This window comes from Penicillium crustosum (assembly GCF_028827405.1).
Source record: "Penicillium crustosum strain IBT 35664 chromosome Unknown utg000003l_segment0_segment0, whole genome shotgun sequence".
Taxonomy (NCBI): Eukaryota; Fungi; Ascomycota; class Eurotiomycetes; order Eurotiales; family Aspergillaceae; genus Penicillium; species Penicillium crustosum.
Genome location: NW_026623124.1, coordinates 3727528 through 3745648, shown reverse-complemented (window position 1 = coordinate 3745648; position 18121 = coordinate 3727528). Strand labels below are relative to the sequence as shown.

Below are 18121 nucleotides of genomic sequence, written 5' to 3'. Positions count from 1 at the left end.
ATATTCAATAAAGTATGTGGATAGTACATGTCACATTCTCATTCCGACATTCAAGCATTCTAAATAATTAAACCCAAACAGAACATACTAAATAGTCTTAACACCAGCATTCTGCAACAATTGCTTAAGTTCCGCCGTCAACTCGGGGTTGAGAAGAGCAAAAGGCTTGCGCAGGCCACCAGTAGGCTGCCCAATCAACTCAACACCAGTCTTAACAGCAGCGGCGTAGCTGTGAGTCTCAAGGAACTTGCAAATAGGCCAAGCCTTAGCCCAAAGCTCGCGTCCAAGCTTCAAATCCCCCTTAATAGAAACGGCTTCATAAAGCTCAACTGCCAACTCAGGGATAATATTGGCCGCACCCCAGACACCACCCGGTGCACCAGCAGCAAGACCATAGAAGGTCAATGTATCCCATCCATTAAACGAAGTAATCTGATCAGACAGACCAAAGATAAGCTCCGTCAGCGCCGGCGCATTACCGGAAGTATCCTTAAGATACTTAACGCCGACCTTAGACAGACCCGCAATCTCAGTGGGGGACAACGTGATTCCAGTCGCAGCAGGGATATTATAGAAGACAATTGGCAGACCGGAGGCAGTGTGGATCTCGCCGAGCAGCTCGTGCAGCTCTGGAAGGCTGACGGGGTCGTAATATGGGGGCACGACCATTGTCGCTGCAGCACCGACTTGAGCGGCGTGCACGGAGAGCTCGACGGCCTCGGCGGATGAGAGACTGCCTGTGCCGGCGACGACGGGGACACGGCCGGCGGCGAATTTAACGCAGAGCTCAGTTAGCTGCTTGCGCTCGGCGACTGTCAGTGTGGTGAATTCGCCTGTGCTGCCGCCGGGGACGAGACCGTGCACGCCGGCTTTGATCAGGTGCTCGATGTGTGCTTGCAGACGGCTTTCGTCGATTGCAGTCTTGTCGTCTGTGAAGGGGGTGATCAAAGCCACCAGGATTCCGTGGAGGGAGGCCATTTTGGAGGTTGTAGTAGAGGTATAGAGTGAAGGAGAGATGGGTTTGGTTGTTTGGTTAGGAGGATGGTGAGTATGATTGAATTGGAGGAAGTGGTCGTGATCTAGATATAGTTGTGCTGGTTATGGAATCTCTTACTGTTTCTATATTCATAATTCTGTTCATTCCGAGATGTAGAGGAGTGACTTGCCTAATCGGGACGGGCTTCCTATTTAGGATGCAGCACTATCATCGGAATGAAGACATCTTCCTTTTCTGGCAATCCTGACTTCTAGATTTGTGTTCTTTTAATCGGAATTGTACACTAGATCGATAATATTTCCCACGTCATATAGAATTTAGAAGGCTTACTATGACCTGCAGATGGATAGAGCTAAGATCGTGTTATGCAGGCTATTCCGTAATGGTTACACACTGGTCTAGGATGTCACTAATGGATTTGCATGCATGCTGTACTTTGGGCTATTTGAGGATATATCCCGCATGGATCTAGCTGCGGGGTCCAAATAAGGCTGTTGTATGTCATTGCATCTCCGACACCGGTACGGAGTACTCTGATAGTCAATTGATACCCACCTTGGATACCTTTTAGAGACTATAGAAATATTTTCGGGGACTGACTAGGACTGATACTCAGTTAGAGTTCGTCTTGTCTCTGTAAAGCACCCTGGACGAAACATATATTCTGAGAATACGCTTCATCGCTTTTCAGCTCTGTTGAGCTTTTATACTAGTCCGCTTTCTTTCTATCCTTCCTGGATCAACCTTGCATTTGTAACATATTCCATTCTTCTTGTAATAAATACATTCAGCTAAACATAACTTGAGAGAAAGAGAAAAAAAAAAACAACAACTTCTAAGTGGCACGTTAGCGCTGAGAACATGACTAACAAAAAGCTGGGAATGTACCTTTATCTGATGTCAGAGTCTGGCATGTCTATTGAATAATCAAACAATTGAAAATTATTAAGATTTAAATAAATTGAGAATCAGTATTCTATCTATTCTCTCTCCACTAATATCGCTAACATTCACGGGGAGTATATCGGAAGGACTTGCCTGAAGGGGCTTAACCTCATTGGAGGAATGTCCTATATCATACCCCACGCGCCTGGAGACTTGGAATTTCTGAAAACTGTTTGACTCAAGAACAAAATGGATCTCTTCATTGATATCGTCACCCCCAACGGGCACAGCTACAAGCAGCCTACCGGCCTCTTCATCAACAACGAGATTGTACCCGCCACAGGAGGCCAGACCATCACATCGCTTGACCCCGCGTATGTCCTTATCGGAATTACTCCGTACCGCCCACTAACTATTCTCTAGTACCGACAAGCCCATTGCCACAGTCCAAGCAGCGAGTGCTGAAGATGTCGACCGCGCCGTGCAGGCTGCTAAAGCGGCCCTGGTCCACCCCTCGTGGAAATTACTTCCTGCGACAGAGCGGGGCCAGTTAATGGCCCGACTCGCTGATCTCATGGAGGAGAACAGAGAGTTGTTCGCATCTATTGAAGCTTGGGATAACGGTATGCCTGAAAACCATCCCCAAAAACTACAATTTGCTCATTCAAGTCAGGAAAACCCTACCACGTCGCCCTTGACGAAGATCTCACCGAGGCAATCTCAACAATTCGTTATTACAGTGGCTGGGCCGATAAGACCTTTGGCCAAACCATCAACACAACTCCCCAAAAATTCGCTTACACAATCCGCCAGCCCATCGGTGTGGTTGGCCAGATCATTCCATGGAACTATCCCTTATCAATGGCCACCTGGAAGCTTGGCCCTGCACTAGCATGCGGAAACACAGTTGTCCTGAAGCCAGCCGAGCAAACCCCCCTTAGCGCTCTTGTTCTCGGTACATTGATCAAGAAGGCTGGGTTCCCACCAGGTGTGGTAAACATCGTCAACGGCTACGGGCGCGAGGCCGGCGCGGCGCTCGCTTCGCACCCATTGATCGATAAGGTCGCATTCACAGGATCAACAATAACCGCCCGGGAGATTATGAAGATGGCTGCTGGCACACTCAAGAATATCACGCTCGAGACAGGCGGCAAGTCCCCTTTGCTGGTTTTCCCGGACGCGGATATGGACCAGGCTGTTAAATGGTCGCACGGCGGTATTATGTCTAACAAAGGCGAGATCTGTACCGCCACCTCACGGATCTTTGTCCACCGCGATATCCTTGAAGCATTCACTGCTAGTTACAAGACAGCAGTGGAGGCCGTGAAGATCGGCGACCAGTGGGATGAGTCTGTCTTCCACGGGCCGCAGGTGACACGCGCGCAATATGATCGTATCCTCTCCTACTTTGAAATTGCCAAGAGCGAAGGCGCTACCATTCTCACTGGTGGTGCTGCGCACACACCGACTGATGAGAAGAATAAGAATGGATACTTTATTCAACCTACCGTTATTGTTAATGCAACGGACTCTATGCGCATTGCCCGTGAAGAGGTGTTTGGTCCCGTTGTGGTGATTTTCCCCTTCGATGATGAGGAAGAAGCTATTCGTCGGGCCAACGATACCACTTACGGCCTAGGTGCGTCTGTCTTCACGCGCGATTTGGAGCGTGCTCACCGTGTGGCCGCTGAGATCGAGTCTGGCATGGTCTGGATTAACAGTAGCCAAGACTGTGATCCACGCATTCCTTTCGGTGGTGTGAAGCAGAGTGGCATTGGACGTGAGTTGGGAGAGGCTGGTCTGGAGGCATATAGCCAGACTAAGGCGGTTCATGTGAACATGGGCACTAGGCTATAAGGATTATGAAGTACATTGCACAATATAAATATAGAATTTTTTTTTCAAGCTGGCATGTTGGCCCCGGGATGTGAATTGTACTATTAAGCGCCCAACAAAAAGGAGGGGTAAGCCCACATTGAAGAATTGTACTCAATTTCGACAAGAAATATTTCCCTCTAGTCAAAGAACAAATAAAATCATGGGTCTCAAAGGCCTTGTGTCAAGATTGAAACGTCGCACACCGGAAGATCCTATCAGTCATTCAGGTCCAAAATCTGGAAGCAGTGGCAAAGCGATTCTCTCTCCAGCCCCCAAAGACACAGAGATCAGCCCTATATCGCAGAAATTAACAACTGATGAGCGTGACTTATGGCTTGAAGCGCTTGGGAAACTGCCTCACAAATGGCAACAAGAACTAGAAAAACAGGGCATGAACCGACAAGGCTCTGAGTCTATGATCGACCAGGTCAAAGAATTTCAAAAAGAGGCTGAAAGACAGCGGGATATAAGCCTGGCTAAAGATTGGAAAGTCCAAATAGGAGACCATGAGCTCTCAGTGAGACAAACAACTGTACAGATCGTCCACTGGGTAGAGAAAATTGGAGATGTGGCCATCCAATTTGCGCCGACTCCCGGCGCTGGAGGGGTGTGGGCTGTGGCAAAATCAGTCCTCCAGGTTGGTTCTTTGTATCAGAATGTACAACCTAATGCTCACACGGTTTGGATTTAAGGGAATTGATACCTTTGACCAAGAAAAGAGTGCCTTGCTTTCCGTTGTTGACAAAGTCGCGGGTGCCATCTTCTGCGGCCAGGTCTACTACGAGATATACAGTCCTGAGCGGACTGGGAGGAAGGATGTCGTGGATAGACTTCACAATGCAATAGTGGCACTGTATGGGTGTGTGCTGGAACTACTGGTTACATCGTCCGATCTTTCATCCAACACTGCTGTGCAATTTTGCCAGGCAATCTTTGATCCGACAAAGCCATCTGACATGCTCCTAAAATTGGAAACTTTGGAACAAGAGCTTGCAAAAGCGGCTGGCAAATGTGAAGACACCGCTCATGCTCACCAGGAAGCTACTTTCAAAAGTTATCTCCAAGAAGCTCAAAATTCTCTCAACAGGATCACTCGTCATATGGAGCATGTCTTCCAGTGGGTCAATGATCAAGAACGGAGGGGGCTTCTCGAATGGGTTTCAAATATTCAGTATGGCCGCCATCACGATGAGATCGAAGAAAGAAGAGAGCCTAATACAGGTGATTGGCTCGTTGAAGACGAGAGATTCCGCGAGTGGATGGATTCAACTTCAGGCAGTACTCTGTGGCTTCAAGGATCTCGTGAGTTTGCTTATATCCTGAAATATCTTATGCCTCTGACAAAAGCTAGCTGGAACGGGAAAATCATTTTTGACTTCGGCTGTAGTTAAGCATATCTCGGACACGAAAGGGTCTCAGATGGAGGGATTTGGCTATTTCTTCTGCAAACAAGACGAGGAAATTCGACGGAAAGCACTACCAGTGCTTCAAAGTTTAGTCCGTCAGTTTGCTGCCCCAAAATGTAGTACTGAATCGGTCAGAAAAAGCCTTCGCGATGCACGGGAAAGAGCAACCGATAGAGCATCACGGCTAAGCTTCTCAGAGTGTCGTCGTCAGCTCGTGGAGTCATTCAACCTATATTCAAGAAGCGTCATCATTCTTGACGCCTTGGATGAAGTTTTGGACGATGAACTTGATATTCTGATAGAAGCACTTGACGACGCCATCGTCGAGACTAAAGGCATAGGCAGAGTGAAACTTTTTGTTGCCAGTCGGCCTGAGAAAAATATTGCTGCAAAATATGGCTCAAGTTCAACTATCATCATCCAGGCTCAGGATAACGAAAAAGACATTGAGAAATATGTGACCAACGAGATGAATAAATTTGGAAGGAGGCATCCCAAATCGGATGTTAACGCTATGAAGGACACGATTATTCGAGCTATTCTTGACAAATGCGACAACATGTAAGGCTCCAGAATATACCGGGCGAACAATTTCTACACTAACGAAGAAAACAGGTTCTTGTGGGCTGCCCTCCAGGTAAAGCAGATTACACAATGCAACACCATTGAATCGATTCATTACGCATTGGAAAATCTCCCAAAGGGACTGGATGAGATGTACGATCAGATATATCGGAAAATCCACACCCGGTTTCCTCCGGAACAAGCCATAGCAGAACGCGCGCTTAAGTGGGTGCTGTGTACTCCCTATCCACTCACGAGTGAGGAGCTCCTCTCCGCCGCTCGTATGTGCATTGAGAAAGAGAACATCAAATTGGGGAGTTGTATCCAGCAAGAGTCCTTGCTCTCAATCTGTGAGAACTTGCTGGTGGTTGATACCGATGGTCGATGGAGATACTTTCACCTTTCAGCGCGAGAGTATCTCGAGAAGACCTATGATATATATCAACAAGCACGCTCTTATTGTGCGCAGGTGTGCCTTCTGTCTCTTATGAGAACATTTGGCCCAGAAACGCTTCCTGGAAGTCTCGAAGATCCATTTAATCAGGCACATCCTTTCTCTTGGCACACCCAGACCTGCTGGATAGTCTACGTTGTCGGGCAGATGGAGAATGACCAATCTGTCATTCTGCTTAAGAAATTTCTTGGTTCACCCGACAAAAGTAGCGTCTTCTACATTCGATGGTTGGATCACCTCTCCGGGCACCATGTTCCATTTCATTTCATATTCCTTGAATATGGAGACCTTGTCCCAGCTACGACGCCAATGTTTGCCATAGCCCATTTCTCGTTATATGAAGGGACTCTCCGTGAATGGTGCGACAGCAATGATTTTGACCCATTCCAACAGAATAACCGTGGGGACGATTTGCTCACAATAGCGGCCATGAATAACTGCGTACCTTTGTGTGCTGCTCTTATTGCAAAGGGAGTTAACGTCAACCAATGCCGCGTCAATAGCAGGTATGACAGTGTCCTTTCAGCTGCAGCCTCGAGTAATAGTTTCGATACAGTCAAATACCTCGTGGAGGAGGCCAAAGCAGACGTGAATCTCCCGCCTGAGAGAGGGAATTGCGGCAGTGCACTAGCTGCTGCTGCGAAGAGAGGAAATCTGGATATCCTGAGATATTTTGCGGAGGAAGTTAAACCAGCTGTGGATCTTCTAGTTCACGTGAGAATCTATGGCAATGTGCTTGCCACTGCTGCCTTCGCTGGTAGACTGGATGTTGTGGGATACCTCGTGGAGGAAGCGAAAATTGATGTGAATCTTCAGCTTGGGGAGGATAGTTTCGGCAGTGTGCTTGTTGCTGCCAGCTGGGGAAGTCTCGTTGTAGTCAAATATCTGGTTGAGGAGGCAAAAGCAGGTCTGAATGGACCACATGGGGCCAATGATGCACTTGTCGCCGCCATCTTGAGTGGAAATCTGGATATTGTGCGATACTTTGTGGAAGAGATAAAAGCAGATGTAGGTAGCCTGATTGAGCAGGGGCTCATTGATCTTGCACTTGAGACCCATAATAATGAGGATGCTGCTGTGTTCAGGGAAATTCTGAAGTTACCCAGTCATCAAGAGGCAGCAGAAGATGAGCACTGAGACGGAAGTGATATAAAAAGTACGTATGAATGTCAGGATAACTAGCTCATTTTATATCTGCCTTCCCTTTACTTTGACTGTGTACTATTCTACCAAGAATGCTCAAATATATGATTGGTTAACACAAAATGAAACTAACTTTTTGTCTCTTTTCATTCTTCTCTTATAAATTTATGAATTCGCGTGCAAAAGGTTAGAGTTGAAAGGTCGCTGTCGCTAGCATGAGTCATTATGAGTATGCGCCACGATTAGCCCCGCTAAGGAAATAAGCATAATAACCTTAAATAATGATAATAATGAGTCATTATTACGCTTCAACTATCATTCGTGATTCGAGATTACGGGGTGTCTAGTAATAGGAACAAACATCATTATTTACCCTGTAACTACTATAGAATGTGATCCTACCTTTTCTTCACCAAATACGCATCTCTAACAGCCTAAGTATCCTTTACAGTCTCAACCACAAGGATGACACCAATATATGCGCCTGCATGGAATGAGGTAAAGTAAATCCAACATCCACAGCATAATAATAAATAACTGACCTTAACAAGTTTATCCAAGAAATTGGGCCACTGCTCATGACAGGTACCACAGTTGAAGACTTGTTCAAAGATTCCGATGTCAATACGCAAAAGATTATATCAAGATACGAAATTCCGCTACCGGATGATTCAGTCCAAACCGAAGATATCAAACTCAAAGACGCATGGATCCGAGTCTTCACACCTCCGTCAGCGACAGGCGACGAACCGGTAGGGATTTTCATGCATGGTGGTGGATGGATCATGGGAAGCGTCGACCACGAAGATGCTGCATGCCGAAAGATCAGCAAGAGCACCGGCATGAAAGTCGTCAGTATTGGATACAGACTGGCACCGAAATTCAAATTCCCCCACGGTCTCAACGACTGTGTTGAGGCAACCTTATGGACACTCGAAAACTTCTCACTTTCATCCGTCGTGCTTATGGGAGGCTCGGCAGGCGCCAATCTTGCTTTTGGTGTTGCGTTGAAACTCGTCGATTCCGGGCTCGGAGACAAAGTCAGAGGCATTGTGGCCTTGGTTCCTTGCACTATACACCCTGATGCAGTACCGGAAGACAAGAAGGAGCACTTTACTTCTTATGAGGAAAATGCTATCCACACTGTAAACACATTGGCTGCGATGAAATGTTTCCTGGATTCCTATGCGCCACCGCCTGATGACAAGTATTTCTCGGTTCTCCTCCACCCGCGCTTGAAGGATCTCAAGAATGTCTATATCGTCGAATGTGGAACGGATACATTAAGAGATGATTCTCGACTGATGAAAGAGGCTCTGGAGGAAGTTGGTGTACCCATTATGTATGATGATTATCCCGGTTATCCTCATTATTTCTGGTCATATCCCTCTCCAGTTCTAGCGCAGGCTTCAGAGGAGTTTCACATGAACATGGTCCGTGCGATAAAATGGATCAATTCGGGATGAAAGCACACGGACACATTATATAGTTCACATCGAAGAGATGCCTCATGCACATGACCAACCCCCGGTACTGTAGACACAATGGGAGCAATGTCTCGACTTTCGGAGATTTAAAGGGGCCTGTGTCCAGTAGTGTTTGTGGGGTCTTTGGGGCAGAGAGAATTTAAAATATGATTATTGAGTTGAGAGTTGGGTTCTGACATTGTTTAAATATGATAGCAAGGCGATGGAAGAAAAGAACAGAAAGATGGTGAATGAAAGGAGGAAGGAGGCCTCAGGCTGCAAGGCTGCGAACACATGTCAGTTGCTTACCTAGGTATCCGATTAATCTACTCCGTACTCCGTACATTAATACGAGTTGGAATCCTTCAAGAGTATCTAGCCGGAAGTCTGTTTGGCCAAAGAACGCCCCCAAAAATAAGCGGCAACCCCCCTTTTTTGAAAGTACTTAGTCTCTTGCACTTCACATCGTGCAATTACCGGCACTCCTCAACTCTCAACTCAATATGTCATGCCCCAATTGTTTTAGCGGTCACATCCACCAAGGCACTCCCCGTGGGGAAGTTACCTCTCTTCATGGTTTACAGGTCTACACAACGAAACCTCTGGATGATGTGCCTCACCGGGGCATTATTATCATAGTGCCCGACGCCTTCGGATGGGAGTTTGTGAACAACCGAATCTTAGCTGACAACTATGCGGAAAAGGGGAAGTACCTCGTTTATCTTCCTGACTTCATGAACGGTATGTGCTAGTGTCAACAGAGACACCAAAGGATAACTCATTAACCTCAATATTAGGTCACGCGGCGCCGGTTGGTATGATGTCTGCCACAAAAGAGTTGTTGAAAACGAGCGGACTCACAACCTGGCTTATGAAGCCGTAAGTTGATCAAACAACGAGCGCCCGGATTTCGCTTGTATAGCACAGCCACTAATCTAAGCTATAGGTACCATCTAGCCTCAATGTTAACAAGAGTGGTGCCCTTCGTGTACCACAATACGTTCAAAGTATCATGGCCTATCGTTAGGAACTTCTATAAGTCAGTGCGTGAGAACGAAGGCGCGGAGCTTCCTATCTACGGAGCTGGTTTCTGTTGGGGTGGAAAGCATATCGTCAATCTAGCCGCCGGAGTGGACATTGCCTCAAATGGAAAACCACTGCTTAATGCTGGGTTTACGGGCCATCCTAGCCTTCTCGAAATTCCCAACGAGATTGAGAAAATCAAAATCCCCGTGAGCTTTGCGCTTGGGGACAAAGATATAATTGTGAAATCTCAACACATTGAGCAGATCAAGCAAGTCTTCGCCAGTGACTCGCGTTCTGGGAAAGGAGAAGTGGTCGTTTATGAGGGCGCCGGACATGGCTTTTGTGTCAGGGCTGATTTTGTGTTGGAAGATGCGAGTAGACAGGCCGATGAAGCGGAGAACCAGGCACTAGCCTGGTTCGAAAAGTATTAAGTTGGAGACACGTTGAAGTTTTATATTTAGCTCAATTGAAACATTCAATAAGTAAGAGATAGTGAAAGACTAAATATATGAGCTTCCAACAAAGGGAACCCAAAATGAAAATGACCTTTCCAGTCTGAAAAGACCCCTTCTGCAGTGCACGCGCTGCACACAAAACCACGCACTGCCCGACGGCGAGGCACACGCACATGATCAATGAACTCGCACCATGTGCACAGAATTCTCTGGAATAGGCCTCGAAGCTCGAAAATGAGGCACTTGAGTGTCACAATATCCAGCGGATGAATCAAATCCGATGTGACTTGGTGTTAAAAGATATTCGTAGTACCAAGTGCATATGAGGCCGGATCGGGAGTTGGATTTTGGAGGCTAGGACTGAAAGTCAATTTAAAATAGGAGTTCTAGTTCTAGTTATTGGGGTTTAATTTAAATGGTATGGATTTTGTTAGCAGATCTCTGCATTCGAAATAATGGAAACGTGGATATTTGAGGAACGCTAGTGATCTTCCAGTGCGAGAACAAGTGAAGATCAGCAGTGCAATTTAGAACAATTATAAAAGGCATTACGAATCCCGTTCTTCTGTCAGTCCACTTCACCTCGGAAAAGCACCGAGACAGACGATCAGAGAATGAACGGGCCATGGATATACTCCCCACTTCCCTCTTTTGAAGAACAAGTAAAGATCTTAACCAGCGGTCTTCCAATAAACACTACCTAATTTAAGTACAAAGTGTCAGTATACTGTTGAAAACAAATACCATAGTCTCAATCTCGAGGCTACTGATCTTATGCTTATGTGGAGCAGACTTCCTTGATACTACTTAGAGTTCAAATATCGAAAGAAACCCGATTCAAATTCTTTCTATATATAGTTTAAAGAAGTAGATTGTCACTTTAGACAGAACAAGAAGCAATCACGCCTGATATAAGGGATCCCACCTCCCAGCAAATTGGAATATACATGTATACTATACAAATCAATTGTAACTGGTTGTATAAAACTTGACAATCCTCCGACCATGAATGTTGAATCAGTGTCGCGAGTTATCACCAGTTTTCAAACTTGGCCCAAACCCGATTTTGAACATTTAGTTGGAGGGAGCAGCGCAGACCTTGTCGCCCTTCTATTGCAAAATACTGTTAGCTATTGCGCCCTGGTATTGGTGAGAACATATCCACTTACGATAACCTGGCAAGTCTCCTTCTTGGAGCAGTCCTCATCGGTCTGGCACAGATCCTTGCCCTTCAAAATAAGTCAGTATCTTCAGGATATAATCACGCGAAAAAAGTAGAACATACCTCGGAGCGCTTGTTCTTAGGGACAACACAGATGTTCTTGTCCTCATCACAAACCTGATCCTTGGCGCAGTCACCAGTAGACTTGCACTTCTGGGGCGGAACGTTGTCACGCTTGCTCTTAGGGACAACGCAGATGTTCTTGTCCTCATCGCAAACCTGGTCCTTGGCGCAGTCACCAGTGGACTTGCACTTTTGGGGCAGAACGTTGTCACGCTTGTTCTTAGGAACAACACAGACGTTCTTGTCCTCATCGCAAACCTGATCCTTGGCGCAGTCACCAGTAGACTTGCACTTCTGGGGCAGAACGTTGTCACGCTTGTTCTTAGGGACAACACAGACGTTCTTGTCCTCATCGCAAACCTGATCCTTGGCGCAGTCACCAGTAGACTTGCACTTCTGGGGCAGAACGTTGTCACGCTTGTTCTTAGGGACAACACAGACGTTCTTGTCCTCATCACAGACGAATCCCTTCACACAGTCTTTGGTAACCTTGCAGTCCTGACCCAGCTGCGAGAGGGTGTCCTATATAGATTCATGAGAAAAGGATTATTGGTAGTAATTGCCGGGTGATACTTACACCACGCTTGTTGTGGGTGTTGGGGGCATCGCAGATGTTCTTGTCCTGGTCACAGACAAGGCCCTTGACACAGTCGCTAGTAGACTGACAATCCTGGCCGATCTTCGCCAGAGGAGCATCACGAGTAGCCTTGATAGGAATGCACTCTCCAACGTCGTTACACTGCTCATTGGGCTTGCAGTCGTTGTCGACCTTGCAAGCAACGGTAGGCTGAAGCTGGACGGGAGAAGCCATGGCAAGGCTGGCAAGCATGACAGAAACAACGAAAGTGGCCTTCATTTTTGCGGTTGATGGTTGGAAATAGGAAATAGGAAAGGAAGTAAAGATTGACGATAGTTTGGGTGGTAAGGAGTGTAGATTTGATTGTAGATGAACAACTGAGGATGCGGGAATCCAGTACCCTTTTATAGCTTCAAGGCCTTCTACCTATAGAGCTACAAGGTACTCGGCTTGGTGTACTTGGCTGTGCTAAAGCCTCGCATTGCCAGTAGGGCAACCCGCCCGGTGTGCACAGCTCCGTTTCCCGTGCCACGCGTTGTGATGAGGATGGGCCCTCTTCAAAATTACGCGTATACAGGCCAGGTATAATGGAAACTCGAGCATTTCCAGTGTCTATGTTGTAGATCCCGACAATTCAAGCTGACACTTCCCCACCAGCTAGCTGTCCAACAGCGGGCGTGGGGTTTATCCGTGCGGGCGCAAGTATAGATCACTCTAGACAACATGAGCCGCGATGCAGATGCATTGCCGTAGCGATGGATCCCCGACATATTCCAGAACTTTTTGTATATGACATAGTGTTCTCCAGTAAGCCCTGACTGAGTGGTATATATGGGTTGATCCGTTACTTGCATTTACAGAGGGTTCAGAAATCATCAATGATCAGATATCTGTCTATAATAAAATTAAATTAACCTACAACATAACCTCCAAGCCACAAGCTAAAGCCCTGGGGAAATACATTATCCCCTAAGCTTGTTGAAGCTTAATTTAGAACGATCGTCCGCCAAGAACCGAACTCCACCAGTCCACGAATCCCACCTGGGGCAACGTTTAGTTGGGCGTCTAGCTCGGGGGGACTCAGGAGAAGTTCCGGGAGCCTCAGTAAACATGCTTATATAATTTATTATTCCTGCGTCTCCCTCTACTCCCGGAGCTCAAAGAGACTCACAATTTCAACACCAAATAGAAACTAGAATGGCTAGAATCCCTAATCCTAATAGGGCCCTAATAAACATATCTTAAAATGAAGGGCCCTAAGAGAATATAGCCCTGTAGAGGTGAAAATAAAATGGGTGTCTTCCCCCTGATTGGCTGAGCCTCCTTCCCGATTAAGTAAACCAAATGCTTGTGTCTCCCTCAGCTGGAACCCGCGTTTAGTTGGGGATATACTACGTAGGTCCCATCGACATCAAGGACATGCTCCATAAACATTTAAAACAGCGCTAATGACGCCACATGTCAGTGGAGTATGTACATGTAGTTTCATAAGTATATCCGCGTAGTTCCACTAGATTCTTGCTTCTCTTCTAAAATACAGAAGGGTTTGGGTATTTACCCGTATGTATAAATTAATTAATTAAATCTACGATTAATATATTAACCCATTAATAGTATATAGTGGAAGTGGTAAAAGTGCGTACATTAAGTACAATAAGAAAGTAGCAAGCAGAAATACAAAAAATCCAGCATTTATTAGGAAATGCGCTAGAGACTTTGTCTATGGAGCACGTCGTTAAAATGTGGGACCTACACTCTCCGTTTCGTTCACCACACCACATACCCTGGGGTAAGCCCACAATGAGTGAAATAGTACGTAATCTCCATTTCTAGTCCATTTCTGGAGTCGATCTTCAATCTAGATCTGAAATCCATGAGATGAGGCATATTCCTACAAAATAGGCTGATGAAGATCGGGACAACTCGAGAAAAGCTCCCATGCGGTACGTATACACCAGCATAGCATCACTTGGAAGAACACGAATCCAATATTTTCGTGAAGGAGCCATTTATTACGATCTCCATGAATGGGTTGCTTGTTACGGAGCCAATAACTAGTTATCTAGTCGGTTAATTGTCTTAGTGTCCTGGTTCCAGGGGTATTGGGGATTCACCCCTATAAAGGGTATCGAACTAAGAATATGGCCCCTTAGGCCATAAACAGGAAAATCGGTTTTTGTTATGGTCTAGTGGGAAAATGGCTGTATCTTCGTTTCACGAAGGGCTTTACCGCGTTGTGGGAATTACTGATCACCGGCTATTGTATTAATAGTACAGATAGGAAGCCGGTCTTGTTACTCTGTATAAACTGGTTGTCCACTACGCGAGTGACTGATCTCAGACAAAAGCTCACCTAGAACATTTCGATGGCATTGTGTTCCAGTTTCGTACACATCGAGATTCACGAGATGCATTCAAGTCCTAATCGTCGGTCATGTACGGAGTAGCACGCGTGGCTTTCGATTCATGTCGATCACTGCTGAAAATAATTCATTATCTCTAGGCAGACAATAATATTGAGCTTACTCCGCAGGTGGAATTAGCCCACCTCCACAGGGATCTACTAGCGTCAAGATTTCTGCCCGCATTGTTAATGTTCTGATCCTCTAATAAGGTTGATATAATTAGACAATAAAAACCAGACATTACACTAGATTATGTATACCAAGTTTGATCTTGCCTTTTAATAATGGTATATTGCATTATCACCAGATATGCTGAGCTATATAGAAACGTAAAGTAGATACTATCTACGTTACAAATCAAATATGCGTAGGTACGGTTGATTGGGAAGTATCGTGATTATCATGTGAACCACTTTCAAAGTCGGTGGGCTAATCCCACATACGAAGGCTGTTGTAGAGATTTCATCCAATTTGGCGATAAGGTGAGCGAGGAAATAGCCCATACAATAGCTACAATTATCAAGTCAACATCTGTGACATTTTCGAAAGCTCTTGCAGAGAGTGCAGTCAGATCCTAAGCACAACATGGGTAAGAATGGTGTAAATGTAAGAGCATTGAAAATCTAAGTCAATTCGTCATAATTAACATGCATTGGAGTTCAACGCTAAACCCTAATTGATTTTATGCATACGTTGTTTTCTTTTGCAACATGTCGAGTTTCGTATGACAGTTCTTGCAGGTTAAGAATTCAGGACTCCTACGGAATCAAAGCTAGCGGCTTTAATTCAGTCTTTACGCCTCTATTGCCCATTCTACCATACAGAATCGAGCATCCTGAAATTATGATATGGTTCGGAGTAGGGCAAGTCGGACCGTCTCCATGGATCGTCACCTTCATTAATCCCTGTTCAAACTACGCAGTTTTGGAGAAAACAAGTGCTTAGAAATGACACCGCTCATTGCCTAAAATTCTCATCGCAAAAGACAAATTTCATAGAAATAAATATATCATTCTCCAGTCCATACAAGAGGAAAGGAAAGGCATAATTATGGCTTCATTTCCATGTATGGAGAAATTAGACAATTTTACAATTTGTTTTCTATACCTCTGTGAAAGATTCGAAATCCCGTTATTACATGCTGTTTAATATATTATTTTGTAGTATATCATTCAACAAAGAGGCCATTGGGCATAGACCTTCGCAACTGTTTACCTAGAAAGCAAGATGTACTCCCGTACGAGTCCGATATATATATATATATATCTCTACGTTACATACGTGATATGAAAATATTGATATCTACCTGTTTTTTGCGATACCTCGACCTCCACTAGTTAGATTTTGTTTAAAGAAATATATACTTATATAGCTATTACAACTCTATGTCTTCTTTAAAAAAATTTGGACTCTATGCCAGAATACAGCGATTATAAGACGCCGGGTTGTAAACACTAAGACCCCCTTGATGGGCTATGATGGGCTTTAGATAAGGGCCTGTAATCGCCTATAATAGCCCATCATAGCCCATAGCCCACTGCTCGTTGGGCCTTAGGCCATGGGCTTCGCGGAAGTCTAAGTGGGCACCTGAGCAGGTGTGGTTGTGGAACAGCCAATAAGAGCATGAACACAGCCACATATAACACCGCCTCAATATGGCTGTGCGGTTGACCAAAATCGTCAAAACAAAACACAACCAAACCAAAATAATCTCCCTTCATCAGCCCAGCGTCCCACTGACGTGGCCCAAGTTCCAAGTGGAGAATATGTAGTAGGCTGCATCCTGGAAGCTCACCGCAGTCCATGCCGCCTAGTCTCTTTTTTTTTTGCCAATAGTTTCCTGTTCAATAAGTTCACATCGCACCAATCTATTTATTTGTCTTCAGCGTTTGCATTCATATATGCCTCAAATTTCAAACACGCCAGAATCTCTGCTTCCTCGCTCAGATTCTCGAAACCCAGCGACAACATGTAGAGGAATAACCGCTCAAGGCCGGCCCTGCCGCCGCTCTTTGGCATCTCCAAATCCATCACCTGCTTCTACTCCCCGAAAGAAGGATCCTCGCAAAGAAGCTATAGATGCAGCATCTTTGTACTGCTGGCAGCACAAAGATCAAGATTTGTCAGCGAATCCACATACGACTGTCCTCACCACGACCAAGTCGAGGACAAGCATCGATACATTAATGGATCGACTGGGTGTGCTCGAAATAAATGACGACCCGGTCTCCCCAAAGCCAAAGCCTCCCCACAAACGGCGGACAAATCAAAGTAGGCCCAGTGAAAAGCGCCGACCGAAGAAAAAGACCACTTTCTGCTGTTTCCAGATTGTGGAAGATAGCGGCGAGGATGACAGACCGGCCTCAGTTCAACGGCCCAAACCCCCTACAAGTGGTGTTTCACCTTCTTCAAATCCAAATCAAAAGATAAAACTGCCTGCCGCAGCCGGAAGGCCGCAGCATACGCAAGTGTCACCAACTCCTCCAACATCCCGGCCATCTTTGTCAGACACAGGGAAACCTTCACAGTCCTTGTCGTCGTGGGTCCCGTCTACAGTTTCCCCGCAGACAACCTCCATTCTTATCACAGAACTGGCCAAACCGATCTCCAACGCCGACGAGGAAGGCTATATCTATATGTTCTGGGTGACACCCCAAACAGCTACCACACAACGGAGCGCTGAATCCACAGCAACGCGAGACATAGCATCTTCCCTACTACCCCACGCCCCACAAAGTAGCAACCACCTTCGCCCACCCACCCAGCCACGCAGCGTCAGTGAGGCAATCCGTGCAGCACAGGACCTCAATGCTCTCACCTCAAACCCAACATCAACTACGCCCGGAACGCTTAGGCTGAAGATCGGACGCACGAGCAATGTGCACCGTCGACTCGCTGAATGGAGTAAACAGTGCTCGTACGACTTGACCTTGATTCGTTATTACCCTTACACACCATCGTCATCATCGTCATCTTCCCCTGCTAGGGTGGCGCCATCCAAAAACAGCCGGAATAGGGCCCCTTCGGCCTCTTTAGTAGCTGGAAGGAAAGTCCCGCATGTGCATCGCGTGGAACGACTCATTCACCTTGAGCTAGCAGATTTGCGTGTGCGAGACTTGGGACAGTGTCCCGAATGCGGGAAGGAGCATCGGGAATGGTTTGAGGTCGAAGCTGAGAAGGAATCGCTTAGGAGAGTGGATGAGTGTATCCGACGATGGGTCTCCTGGGCCGAGTCGATCCCTTGACGCCTTGACACTGTATCCTATATACTCACCTTGAGCATCCTTTTTGTGTACATATATAATCGTCTTCGTACACATTCGGAGCTCCACTCTATATATATCAAATCCGACTGGGGAGTTTGGGAAAATGTGCTTATATTGAAGGTCAATATAAGGCGTGGACGGTACGATTGATGAGCGGGCCCCTTTCCTGATCCCAGATGGAGGAATGGAATCGGGTCTATCAAGGTAACCAATTCGGACGGAAGACTGTGCACCTTGTGGAGAATTGTGCGGCCATATCTTTTATGTATGCGGTGCAACTAGGCATATTGATGCTGCGACATTGATATCTCACG

General features: G+C 46.1%; 7 protein-coding genes across 7 annotated transcripts; 5 read left to right on the top strand and 2 right to left on the bottom strand.

Moving 5' to 3' along the window:
• Positions 1-87: 87 nt before the first annotated feature.
• Positions 88-978, bottom strand: N7487_008498 (dihydrodipicolinate synthase family protein; the record flags this gene model as incomplete). Its single annotated transcript, XM_056876228.1, has 1 exon — positions 88-978. The coding sequence occupies one exon, from the start codon at positions 976-978 to the stop codon at positions 88-90; it is 891 nt and encodes a 296-aa protein (XP_056728416.1).
• Positions 979-2131: 1153 nt separating this feature from the next.
• On the top strand, positions 2132-3739 carry N7487_008497 (aldehyde dehydrogenase ALDH; the record flags this gene model as incomplete). Its single annotated transcript, XM_056876227.1, has 3 exons — positions 2132-2256; positions 2306-2505; positions 2556-3739. 3 exons carry the CDS (start codon positions 2132-2134, stop codon positions 3737-3739), a joined length of 1509 nt encoding a protein of 502 aa, XP_056728415.1.
• Positions 3740-3920: 181 nt separating this feature from the next.
• On the top strand, positions 3921-7321 carry N7487_008496 (Aldehyde dehydrogenase C-terminal; the record flags this gene model as incomplete). Its single annotated transcript, XM_056876226.1, is given in 4 exon segments — positions 3921-4397; positions 4453-5062; positions 5112-5727; positions 5740-7321. 4 exon segments carry the CDS (start codon positions 3921-3923, stop codon positions 7319-7321), a joined length of 3285 nt encoding a protein of 1094 aa, XP_056728414.1.
• A 584-nt stretch (positions 7322-7905) lies between these two features.
• On the top strand, positions 7906-8793 carry N7487_008495 (alpha/beta hydrolase; the record flags this gene model as incomplete). Its single annotated transcript, XM_056876225.1, has 1 exon — positions 7906-8793. One exon carries the CDS (start codon positions 7906-7908, stop codon positions 8791-8793), a length of 888 nt encoding a protein of 295 aa, XP_056728413.1.
• Positions 8794-9296: 503 nt separating this feature from the next.
• On the top strand, positions 9297-10250 carry N7487_008494 (uncharacterized protein; the record flags this gene model as incomplete). Its single annotated transcript, XM_056876224.1, has 3 exons — positions 9297-9534; positions 9591-9672; positions 9740-10250. 3 exons carry the CDS (start codon positions 9297-9299, stop codon positions 10248-10250), a joined length of 831 nt encoding a protein of 276 aa, XP_056728412.1.
• A 1098-nt stretch (positions 10251-11348) lies between these two features.
• On the bottom strand, positions 11349-12415 carry N7487_008493 (uncharacterized protein; the record flags this gene model as incomplete). The annotated part of the gene is made up of 4 exons (XM_056876223.1): positions 11349-11384; positions 11444-11503; positions 11560-12081; positions 12137-12415. 4 exons carry the CDS (start codon positions 12413-12415, stop codon positions 11349-11351), a joined length of 897 nt encoding a protein of 298 aa, XP_056728411.1.
• A 4027-nt stretch (positions 12416-16442) lies between these two features.
• N7487_008492 (uncharacterized protein) lies at positions 16443-17786 on the top strand (the record flags this gene model as incomplete). Its single annotated transcript, XM_056876222.1, has 1 exon — positions 16443-17786. One exon carries the CDS (start codon positions 16443-16445, stop codon positions 17784-17786), a length of 1344 nt encoding a protein of 447 aa, XP_056728410.1.
• Between the last annotated feature and the right edge of the window lie 335 nt (positions 17787-18121).